General features: G+C 41.1%; 1 protein-coding gene across 1 annotated transcript; it reads left to right on the forward strand.

Annotated features, from left to right (window-relative positions):
- Positions 1-2,506: 2,506 nt before the first annotated feature.
- LOC120066677 (serine/threonine-protein kinase H1 homolog) lies at positions 2,507-10,404 on the forward strand. Its single transcript, XM_039018111.1, has 3 exons — positions 2,507-2,755; positions 3,683-4,836; positions 9,398-10,404. Exons 2-3 carry the CDS (start codon positions 3,886-3,888, stop codon positions 9,713-9,715), a joined length of 1,269 nt encoding a protein of 422 aa, XP_038874039.1. The 5' UTR covers positions 2,507-2,755; positions 3,683-3,885; the 3' UTR covers positions 9,716-10,404.
- Positions 10,405-12,654: the final 2,250 nt, after the last annotated feature.

Consider the following 12,654-nt stretch of genomic DNA (forward strand, 5'->3'; position numbering starts at 1 on the left):
GTCACCTCCATGAACAAGGCCCATCTCCCCAGATTGCTCAGTTTGGCCGTGCGTCCAGCTCTAGAAGGGTCTTGGTGGTTCCAAACTTCTTCCATTTAAGAATGATGGAGACCAGTATGTTCTTGGACCTTCAATGCTGCAGACAATTTTGGTACCCTTACCCAGATCTGTGCCTCAACACAATCCTGTCTCTGAGCTCTACGGACAATTCCTTCGAGCTCATGGCTTGGTTTTTGCTCTGACATGCACTGTCAACTGTGGGACCGTATATAGACAGGTGTGTGCCTTTCCAAATGATGTCCAATCAATTGAATTTACCACAGGTGGACTCCAATCAAGTTGTAGAAACATATCAAGGAGGATCCATGAGAACAGGATGCACCTGAGCTCAATTTCAAGTCTCACAGCAAAGGGCCTGAATACTTATGTAAATAAGGTATTTCTGTTTTTTATTTTTTATAGATTTGCAAAAAAAAACTGTTTTCGCTTTGTCATTATGGGATATCGTGTGTAGATTGATGAGGGAAAATGTGTATTTAATCACTTTTATAATAAGGCTGTAACGTAACAAATTGTGGAAAAAGTCAAGGGGTCTGAATAATTTCCGAATGCACTGTAGGTAGCACACTTGAGGACATTTTTCTCTCTATAGAGATAATGTCCTTATTAATTTCTAAACAGATGTAAAATGTTCCTTTTTTGAATAATTTAATAGAGTGGGTTAGGTCTGCTCTATATCAAATTAGCATACCCCCTGAGTCTCTTCCCTGTTTCACACCTGGTAGTTTGGTGGATGGGACTACCAGCACTCTGTAATCTAGAGGGCAATCAGTGGATCCGTCTCCTCTATACCATATTTTTTGTGGGTTGACAATGTCTGTATTTCCAATTTATTTGATGAAGTCTAAGTTCCTGTTCTTTAGGCCAAAGGCAGATGACCTCAGACCTTGTATATTCCAGGGTGAGATAGGAAAAGATTTGTGTTCCATAGTGTTGTTTTCGTGTGGTTTAGGCTCAGACCATTACAGTAGGTGTGTGCAGAGCATGTTGAGCATCTGATACAGACCTCTTAGGTCGCAGGATGGGACTTGGGTGGGTGTATTAGCGGGGGTTGGGCCTGTTGCTCTGCTCATTGCCTGTGTATATGTGCAGCTGTCGTATTGAGGTCCTCGCTGCAGGGCGGGAGGCATGTCAGTGGCAATCGTTTACAACTAATCCAACACAATTCATAACATTCATTGACCCTATAAAAACCATAGGCTTTTCATTGCCTTGCCCTGTTTGGTGGAATTGTTTATCTGAACATTCTAATTCAAAAGTCACCCATGTAGCCAGCTGAGCACAAGCTCAGCAAGAAGCGTAAAATATGAAAAATGTGAATTTCCGCCCCAAAATGTAATAGGAATACAACAGATAAAGGGGTAGTTGCCAAAATCATAAGGAAAACGGTGAGAGATAGTGGTCTAATCCAGGAGTTCCCAAACATTTTAACTCGGGCCCCCTTCCAGCATTGGGGAACATCTTGTGCACCCCTGAGCGTGCCCATGTCTATTTCTATGGGCACAAGCGCTCTTCGTAACACAAACTGTTCACACCCTTCTTGTTTTGCAGGTTTAAAGCTTATTTCCTGGACTTCTACACATTTTACACAACTTTTCAAAAGTATGTTTCAAGCCGGACTGAGTTCCTTAAAACTTTGTCCTGTCGTGTCCCTTGTATATATCTTTTTACATCTCTTTATAGACTTGTTTTTTTACTGTATTATTGACTGTATGTTTTGTTTATTCCATGTGTAACTCTGTGTTGTTGTATGTGTCGAATTGCTATGCTTTATATTGGCCAGGTCGCAGTTGCAAATGAGAACTTGTTCTCAACTAGCCTACCTGGTTAAATAAAGGTTAAATAAATAAAAACAAAAAAATGCGCCCCCTCCCACCCCGAGCGCCCCACAGTTTGGCAACCACTGGACTAATCTATATCACATGCATATAGCGCCATCCTGTGGATCTGTATGGTAAAATTAAAAAGCAGAGTAACGTTTATTAGTTTACAATTGCGATTTATATGCCAAATCAAAATGTAGCTAACCTATGCTGGTTTTATTGAGCAACATTCTGAGGTTTAGGCTTTAGGTCTTTACACCAGATCACATTTCAAGTAGCCTACATTTGATATAGACCTTGCAGCATCAAGAGAAAACAAAATTCTGAAATACATAGAATTACCCACATCAACACTTAATTGATTAGCCTAATAATGAAAAAATATTATGACAGAGTTTGTTAGCAGGACAATAACTTCAGGTAGGTCTGCCCTACACTGTAATTCAAGAGCGATTTCAACGTGTCATGTATTTTCCACACTTTTGACAGTTTTCTTGTAATATTTTAGATGAACAAAATATATGCATTGGTACGGTACTTTTCTTTGTATCCAGGAAGTGACCTCACGACGTACTCGTGAGGATTTTCTGGGGTAGAAACAAGCCGACGAGGAGGTCGTTCCAACAAAGAAGTTTGCAGGAAAAAAGGTGGTCCCACTCAAGAACACCGTTTTATGAAGCGAACGACCGAGCGCTTCTATCTGCTTTTTTTGCCACGGTGTTGTTGCTTTACGCGCAAAATGAAGCCATCAACTAGTTGCAATTTACTTGAAACGTTATCAGAGCCATAAGGGAGCAGTGTGCCGTTTTATCATCTGGATTCAACTTTGAAAAATCCGAACCAAAAAAACTGAGACAACAGCTGAGAGTGGGGTGAGGAGGAGGTTGGCTTTGGCAAGTTGTGAACTTCTGCCTTGTAACTCCCGCTGTCGTATGTTGCTAGCTAACTTGCTAAATAGCTCACTTTGCTATAAAGTGAGATTTTATGTTGTTTTGATGCTTCAGGGTATATAATACGATTAAATCTACTCATACAAGGTATAAATGTATTTTTTAAATCTTAAATCTACTCGATCAAGATAAATGTACTTATAATGGCTTGGAACTTCACTATCTTTATCTGGCAAATTGTTTCAAATCCCAACTATAAACATTCAAACAACTTTTAGGCCTATACTTTTAGTTCATGATATAGAGGAATGCTAGGCTACTATCGGCATTTAGGTTTGTTACAATCATCATGGCCGACAAAGTCATTTTGCTGGTTACATCCACCAAATGATACATTGTGCAGCTTATGACAACATTGTATAATTTTCTCAATTGTGCATACATTATATATTTGATACATGGCGGCTGTTGCCAATACCGCTATTTTCCTCGTTTACAAGGTCAGTATACGATGTATCCAGGCCTAAAGCGTAAATGGATATGGATCTGGGGGGGGGGATGGTAGTTGGTGGGATGGGTGAACCGTTATTTAGCGGTATGTCAACACATGCCGATTATTTTTATAGGCAATCTTGGTAGGCCCGATTCTAGAACTTTTACCAGACAGCCCAGTGTTGATTCTACGAACATAATTCTTGATTTTATTTTGTTTTAGTCAACGGTTGTCAGTTTAGGTAGAACGTGATACATTGCCACAGCAAATAGGCCTAAATGCTACTGGGCAATGTTTAGTCAAATCAGTCAATGGCTCTAATTTTTCAGGATGCACATTTTTTTGCTGTTGAACTTGGTATTGGACAAAGATTTATTTCAAATGTATAATTGTTTACTCTGTATTCTTTCTTTCAGAATTGCCCCATTTCATCAGTCTACTACAGTGTGGTGAAGTCTGTTTTCTGAGTGGTCTGCCACAGTGATTGGTTCAGTGGGCCACTGCAGCATTTCCTCAAGAACATTGGCTGCCTCCTGTGGCTTGATGCTTTTCAGTGCTTGGATGTTGCGTGGGCGATGAGGATGTCCTGCTGGTCCCAGTGGGACAGGATTGTGATGTGATGGGGTGCAGGACGAGCAAGGTCCTCCCTGAGCCACCTGGAGATGTCCAGCTAGACTTGGTCAAAAAGGTGGATCCCCTCCAGACCGACATCTACAAACATTTCATCCGAGGCGACGGCAGTGGGAGTAAAATGAGAGGGGAGAAAACAGGCTCTCCCCCGCCCCAGGCAGCATTCTCAGCCGCCCAGGCACCCACAAATACAGGCCAACCAGAGGCCTCTGACCCACGCAGAAACAAGGTAGCCAAGTACAGAGCTAAGTTTGACCCACGGGTCACAGCCAAATATGACATTAAGGCGCTGATAGGCCGAGGTAGCTTCAGCCGGGTGGTGCGAGTGGAGCATAAGAGCACGCGGCAGCCCTATGCCATCAAGATGATAGAGACGCGCTACAGAGAGGGACGTGAGGTATGTGAGTCAGAGCTGTGTGTCCTGCGGCGTGTACGCCACACCAACATTATCCAGCTGATGGAGGTGTTTGAGACAGCTGAGAGAGTATACATGGTGATGGAGCTGGCTACAGGGGGAGAGCTTTTTGACCGTATCATCGCCCGTGGTTCTTTCACAGAGCGTGATGCTACACGTGTCCTACAGATGGTACTGGACGGGGTCAAGTATCTACATACACTTGGCATCACCCACCGTGACCTCAAGCCTGAGAACCTGCTCTACTATCACCCCGGTGCGGACTCTAAGATTATGGTCACTGACTTTGGGCTGGCCAGCACTCGTAAGAAGGGTGATGAGTGCTTGATGAAGACCACTTGTGGGACACCAGAGTACATTGCCCCAGAGATCCTGGTACGAAAGCCATACACCAATGCTGTGGATATGTGGGCTCTAGGGGTCATCTCCTACATTCTGCTGAGTGGAACCATGCCCTTTGAGGATGACAACCGCATGCGCCTCTACCGTCAGATCCTCAAGGGGAAGTACAGCTTTTCTGGGGAGGTAAGCATCTATGACGTTACACCCCCTTCGTCCATTTCTTTTCTGTTTCTTACTAATTTGTTGTCCTCTCTACTTCTCAATAATTCTACAATCCCCTATCGAGCAGTCCTCCTTTGACGTGTTGATAACGTTATATGATATACTCATGGGGATATTTTACTTGGACAATTTTACTTGGACAGTACATACACTGACACACACCACATATTAGTGAGTGATGAAGAGGGTACCAATACCAGTCGATGTACTGGTACATACATGGCCATTAGAAGGTATTCTCACCCCTTGACTTTTTCCATATTTTTTTTGTGTTACAGACTGAATTTAAAATGGATTAAATTGAGATTTTGTGTCACTGGCCTACACACAATACCCCATAATGTCAAAGTGGAATTATGTTTTTAGAAATGTTTACAAATTCATTCAAAATACTAAGGTTTTCCAATTCCTCAGAAAGGTCACCTATTGGTAGATGGGTAAAAAAAAAAAGCAGACATTGAATATCCTTTTGAGCACGATGAAGTTAATAATTACACTTCGGACGGTGTATCATTACACCCATTCACCCCAAAGATACAGGGGTCCTTCCTAACTCAGATGCCTAAGAGAAAGGAAAGCGCTCAGGGATTTCATCATTAGGCCAATGGTGACTATAAAACTGTTTGCTGAGTTTAATGGCTGTGATAGGAGAAAATTGAGGATGGATCAACAACATTGTAGTTACTCCCAAATACATACTTAATTGACTGAGTGAAAAGAAGGAAGCCTGTACAAAATAAAACATATTCCAAAACATTCATCCTGTTTGCAGTAAGGCACTAAAGTAAAACTGAAAAAAATGTGGCAAAGAAATTAACTTTGTCCAGAGTATAAAGCGTTATGTTTGGGGCAAACACAACACATCACTGAGTACCACTCTTCATATTTTCAAGCATGGTGGTGGCTGCATCATGTTATGGGTATGCTTGTCATCTGCAAGGACTGGGGAGTTTTTTTAGGATAAGAAGAAACAGAATAGAGCTAAGCACAGGCAAAATCCTAGAGGAAAACCTGGTTTAGTCTGCTTTCCAACAGACACTGGGAGACAAATTCACCTTTCAGCAGGACAATAACCTAAAACACAAGGCCAAATGTACACCGGAGTTGTACACCTTGAAATGCATTCCAGGTGACTACCTTATGAAGCTGTTTGAGAGAATGCCAAGAGTGTGCAAAGCTGTCATCAAGGCAAAGGGTGGCTACTTTGAAGAATCTCAAATATAAAATATATTTTCATTTGTTTAACACTTTTTTGGTTACTAAATGATTCCAAATGTTTTATTTCATAGTTTTGATGTCTTCATTATTCTACAATGTAGAAAATAGTAAAAATAAAGAAAAACCCTGATAATGAGTAGGCGTGTCAACTTTTGACTGGTACTGTATATTAAATTAGATCTCTATTTAATTTTCAGTAGATTTACAAACATTTCTAAAAACATGTTTTCAATTTGCCATTATGAGTATTGTTTGTTGATGGGCAAGAATAAAATATATTTGAATTCAGGCTGTAACGCAACAAAATGTGGAATAAGTCAAGGAGTATGAATACTTTCTGAAGGCACTGTAGATTTTAAAACAAATATTTGAGTAGTTTGTTTTGGAGTATTGGACATTATGGTAATTATCAGAAATGACTCCAGCATCATGTCGGTTTGGGGATGTAATATCTGTGAGCTATATGTGTCATGTATATTAAGCTCATATGAGATTTATCTGTGGGTCTAAAAATATGTATATTGTGTGCCTGCTGGGTGATTGGAAATGCAGCAGTTTACAGTTCAGGAGGTGTAACATCTAGGGCTGTGGCGGTCATGACATTTTCTTAGCTGGTTATTGTCATGCAAAAGACTGCCGGTCTTCTGGTAATTAACAAACACGTTTAGCATCTCCAGGCCCCCACGCATACAAGCTGCTGATGCGAGCCTTTGGAACATCTACATTTAAAAAAGTAGAATATATCAATTGAATATACACCATCACAATAAGTCCATTTATTTTAGTCCGGTCTAAAGAAACATGATATGACAAAAATGTATTTCAGATGAACATTTGCCCTAATGTATGTTATCTGGCTATGCGCCATGCTGTAGGCTACTTCATTTTGCAAACAATATATGCTCTAAATCCCACACCATTATATACTTCTTACTATAGCTAAATAAAATAGAAGGGATATTTTTCCCAATTCCGGAACGAGTGCACTTATGAAGTGACTATGTTGAGTGTAAAAGTGATCATTTGAAACAGGTCCTATATGTTAACTCTAAATCTGTTTGGCAACTTTAGTTGTGAATGGTACAAAACTTACAATGTCTTATAAATCAAAATATATGGGCTGCATGATGCGACTATAGGCTATTGATTTGAGAAAGTAAAAAAAACTTACTCTGTTCCTTGCTTCAGGCTGCACATGCTAATCTCATCAAGTGATCGCTCATATTTTCACCCATCAGACTATTCTCAATTTAATCTGTCTTTACTAATATGTCAAATTAGTTTCGATTTATAATGGTCCATTATCAAATGGGCATGGGAAAAAAGATGTCTGTATGCACTCGAATAGCGAATGGAGGCCACTTACCTGCAGGTTCGTTTTTCACTGATGCCGGGGTAGGCTACTCCGATTATTTCACTCCACACATTAACCACTATTTGAGGAGCATGCAGCCTCTCACTACGTGAAAGGTGACATTCTTCCCAAACTCTCTATAGCATGAGCGCTACAATCCTGTTCCTGCAGCTACCCGATGCTTCATTTGGGAAACCAAGTGAAGCCTGTTCGGGCACATCAATAGTAACATGTTTTCACAACGAAACATTTAATTAACTGTCGACAGCCCCCTCTCACTGCGTGCTCGAGAAAGGAATGAAGGAGAGAGGGGAGGAGATGGAAAATCACCGTGGTGAGAGATTCTGTAGCTACAGGTAATGTCAGCCTATTAATTATGAAAATGTAAAAACAATCCCTATTCAAAATCAAATACAAATTCACCAATTGGACACTAATTGTAATTATGTACCAAAGACATCTTTGGGTTTTTTTGGTGGTTTTTCTGCAATGTATAATATGCGCTAGGCTATGTATTGTGTAGGCACAATCATTATTTTAAATTCATTTTTTTGGGGGGTGCTTGGGCTCATATATAGACCTATGCATAAGCTCTAATCTGCACAGGCTGTAATATGCATATGGGTGTTTTTGAATTAATCCTCACCTTAGAAAGTGTTGTTGGGCTTTGAAACATCCACAAAGATCATGTTTTCTACTGTTTCAACCGATTGTTTAACTTTCCTCAAATTGATCAGTCACAGGTAAGTTTTAAAACCACATACTGTTTTGATGATAAGTGTTTGATGTGATTTGATTGAATTTGCATTGACGTCATAATGGTTAGAGGGACAATAGAGTCCCGAGTACCAGGCCATTAGCGTCCTGATGATTGTTAGTGAGTTGAGTACTACCAACACATGTCTAAGAGTGCATAAAGTGAGATTACCGTGACTCAACGGTCACTTGGAATTTTACTGCGGTCGTGACTTGTGTAGCAGTAATATGGTCACTGCAACAGCCCTAGTAACATCTGACTGAGGTAGAAACAAGTGTACAGTAGGGCACTTGAGTGCACTTAGTCACTCCACTGTAGTAAAGAAAGATTCCTCACAGTTAGAAAGCTACCCAATAATGCCAAAAGAGTTGAACACCTGAATCCCAGCAGAGAATCAAAACGAAAGTTACATTTCTTTTAGTTTTTTTTAAAAAAAATGTTAAATTCATTCTGGATGCATTGCAGACAGTTACTTATGTGTTAGGTTTCATTTTAATAAAAAACATGTGTCTGTGTTTCTCGACTGGGCGTAATACTCATGTCATCTCTGAATGTTCAACACGACCCCCCTACGTGACTTTGTGACGTAGCTTAAGGCGGGAGATCCTGGAAGCAACCACAGTATGCTCAATGTGTGCGTGCGTTGGGGCCTTTCTTATACTCTGAACCAGACAGGCTCAGCTTCTCAGTGGGGGTAACATACATGGGTGTAGCTATTCTTCCTTTATAAAGGCCTAATGTTTATGCTGTAGTCTGAGGGCAAATCACCCCCTGTCCTTTATCATTGGACAGCACTTTGAACGAGCGAAAGACATGCTTGGCCATGTCTTTTTCCTTGGATCCTAGGGTTTAGAAATTGTACTCAATATCTCGTTGCCGTATGTTACACTACAAAAAAAGAATTGGCCTTTAAGTTCACATTGTGAAGTTACTACTGTGCTATTAACATGTAGCCTGTAGGTTTACAGAGCCTTACAGTACAGCAATATTAAACTGTAGCTGCTTTACACTCTGCTGCCCTCTTGTGTGTATTGTTCATTATAGCCATGCCCCAAAATTGAACTGGTAACAACCAGTGTGCTAGAGAAATTGACTCTCTCTGCTAATTAATTACTTTGATTCGACCACCCCCCCTAGTGCATAGAAATGTGCAGTTTCTCAACATTTAAACCTCTTTCTTTCTTCCTGCTCAGCCATGGCCCAGTGTGTCCAACCTGGCAAAGGACTTCATCGACCGTGTGCTGACTGTTGACCCCAGTGAGAGGTTAACAGCAGGCCAGGCTCTGAAGCACCCCTGGATCGTCAGCATGGCCGCGTCATCCTCCATGAAGAACCTGCAGCGCTCTATCTCCCAGAACCTCCTGAAGAGGGCCTCATCACGCTGTCACAGTACCAAGTCTGCCCAGTCCACACGCTCCAGCCGCTCCACTAAGTCCAACAAGGCTCGTCGTGCTCGGGAGAAAGAGCTGCGTGAGCTCAACCGCCGCTACCAACAACAATACAATGGCTGAGTAATAGTTATGTGGGTTGCAATGTTGAAACTCATAATGTTGTGTGTCTCATTGAGACCACAAGCAGGGACTTACCAGCAGCTGCCTGGAACAGCAATTCAGCTCCTAGGCCATAGTGCCACTGAGGCAACAAGAAAAACATCCTCATATTTCACCCTTTTTTCCTAGATTCCTATTCCCTAATGTTTCTTTCCTGTCCTTGTGTGTCTCACATTTATTTATTGTTGTCATGATTATATTGTTTCCGTAGAAATGGTCACTTGAAGCTGCCCATCTAAACGGATCTGTTGAACAAAATTCTAGGAATTAAGTTTTAGGAAGGGGTGTTAAAATGCTGTTCCTGCACTCGTTCTTGATTATTTGCTGTGAATTCATGTTACAAGAACAGTGCTTTGGTGGAGATACACTACATGACCAAAAGAATGTGGACACCTGCTCGTCGAACATCTCATTCCAAAATCATGGGCATTAATATGGAGTTGGTCCCCCTTTTCTGCTATAACCGCTCTTCTGGGTAGGCTTTCCACTTGATCCATTCAGCCACAAGTGCATTAGTGAGGTCGGGTACTGTCGGCGTTTCAATTAATCTGAAAGGTGTTCGATGAGGTTGAGGTCAGGACTTTGTGCAGGCCAGTCAAATACTTCCACACCGATCTCGACAAACCATTTCTGTATGGACCTCGCTTTGTGCACGGGGGCATTGTCATGCTGAAACAGGAAAGGGCCTTCCCCAAACTGTTGCCATAAAGTTGGAAGCACCGAATCGTCTAGAATATCATTGTATGCTGTAGCGTTAAGATTTCCCTTCACTAGAATTAAGAGGCCTAGCCCGAACCATGAAAAACATCCCAGACCATTATTTCTCCTCCACCAAACTTTACAGTTGGCACTATGCATTGGGGCAGCTAGTGTTCTCCTGGCATCCACCAAACCCAGATTTGTCCGTTAGACTGCGAGATGGTGAAGCGTGATTCATCACTCCAGAGAATGTGGTTCCACTGCTCCAGAGTCCAATTGCGGCGAGCTTTACACCACTCCAGCCAACGCTTAGGCTTGTGTGGCAGCTCGGCCATGGAAACCCATTTCATGAAGCTCCTGACTAACAGTTATTGTGCCGACGTTGCTTCCAGAGGCAGTTTGGAACTCTAGTGAGTGTTGCAACGGACGATTTTTACGCGCTATGCGGTCCCGTTCTATAAGCTTGTGTGGCTTACCACTTCGCAGCTGAGCCGTTGTTGCTCCTAGAAGTTTTCACATCACAATAGCAGCACTTACAGTTGACCGGGGCAGCTCTAGCAGAGCAGAAATTTGATGTACTGACTTGTTGGAAAGGTGGCATCTTATGACAGTGCCACATTGTAATTAATTTAGCGCCTCAGTACGGGCCATTCTACCTCCAATGTTTGTGTATGGAGATTATATGTCTGTGTGCTTGATTTTATACACCTGTCAGCAATGGGTGTGGCTGAAATGGCCGAATCCACTAATTTGAAGGGGTGTCCACATACTATTGGTCATGTAGTGAATATATCCTGAGATACGGAAGAAATAAATGTATACTTTGTGCTAAAACACAAGTATGTCAGAAGCAAGGTTTCCATCCAATTGACTACAGATTTTCTTGTGAATATTCAAAAAAATTGAATAAAAACAATATGCACATTTTCCCACCAGAGATGTGTTTCCGGGAAATTAACTTGTTGCGGATGAAAGGCTTTGCTTGATGACGTAGTGTACATAAAAATAACTTTGGCGGTTAAATTCCCATATTAAAAAATATAAGTTAAATGGGTTTCCATCGCATTTTCAACTCAGATTGTTTTGTCACAAAAAATGTTGCGTTATGTAGCGGATGTGCCCACTCTGTTACTGACCCTTGCGCTCTAGCCAACAGCTCGCAGATACAGTGCAGGTGTAGCCTATATGATGAGATTATTATGGTCATCATGTCACCAGAATAAGACCCTCAATATTTATTGGAAAGGAGATTCAAGCTCATCACCTTGCACTTTCACCACCCTGTGAAGTTCATCATAATTTATTTCATCTGTAGCCTAATAAACTGCATGGTTTCCCGAGTTGTAGTGGGAGGACCATACATGTCATCACGTGACTCCAAGTTTACTTCGATATGATGGTTATTCTATCACTATTTGCGCATAAAAGCATTTCCACCTACATTTCTCTGATAATTAATTTTACTGCCACAAAAAGATCCCACCTTGTGTAGCATATATTGTTTTGTCGACATTTGGAAAGTTTACTGGAAAATGTGCGGTTTCCATCAGGCCCGTCTTGACTTAAAAAAAATAAAAAAATAGGAGGTTGGATGGAAACCTGTTTAATGAATGCCAAAATAAACATTTATTTATTTAATTTTGGTTTAGAAGTCTAGTATATCCAATATTATTGTATTCTGACCAGTTGCTTTCATGATTTGAAAATTAAGTATTTTTCTTGCCAGGATTCAGTTTTTATAACCTGTTAATGTAGGAGTTGTTTCTATTCATTTTGGGATTCTTTTTTAACTGTGATCTTAAAAGACTATGGGAGGTTGACTGGAAACTCTAAATAAGGAAAGATGAGCCAGTGCTTTTGCATAGTTGTCATTGTGGGGACTTACTCGGATCGAGCCCTGTCCTGTCTCTGCACTTTCCTGGTCCTGCTACACAGTCTGAGATGGACGGCCCTGTTGTAATGAAGGATACACGTCAAGGGATGTGTAATTTAACAAACTGATGGAGAATCGATCCAATAGATCACTAACTGATGGAGAGAACTGGTTGATGGCTCAGTATTAATTTAGTTTGTTATATCAAATGTCTTTCCAATTTGTTGGAAAGTAATTTAGGCATGTCATGTTTTTATTGTATTTTTTTCCATAATTGTCATTGACCAAACCGTATAGTTAGTAGATTGACAACATTTGTGATATTGTG

Source organism: Salvelinus namaycush, chromosome 21, assembly GCF_016432855.1.
Source record: "Salvelinus namaycush isolate Seneca chromosome 21, SaNama_1.0, whole genome shotgun sequence".
Lineage (NCBI taxonomy): Eukaryota > Metazoa > Chordata > Actinopteri > Salmoniformes > Salmonidae > Salvelinus > Salvelinus namaycush.

What these genes read in the sequence shown, in the direction of transcription:
- LOC120066677 (XM_039018111.1), top strand. Translation starts at nt 3,886, where the DNA reads ATGGGGTGCAGGACGAGCAAGGTCCTCCCTGAGCCACCTGGAGATGTC. An exon ending in AGTACAGCTTTTCTGGGGAG is followed by an intron (nt 4,837 to 9,397) that starts GTAAGCATCTAT and finishes CTTCCTGCTCAG; the next exon opens with CCATGGCCCAGTGTGTCCAA.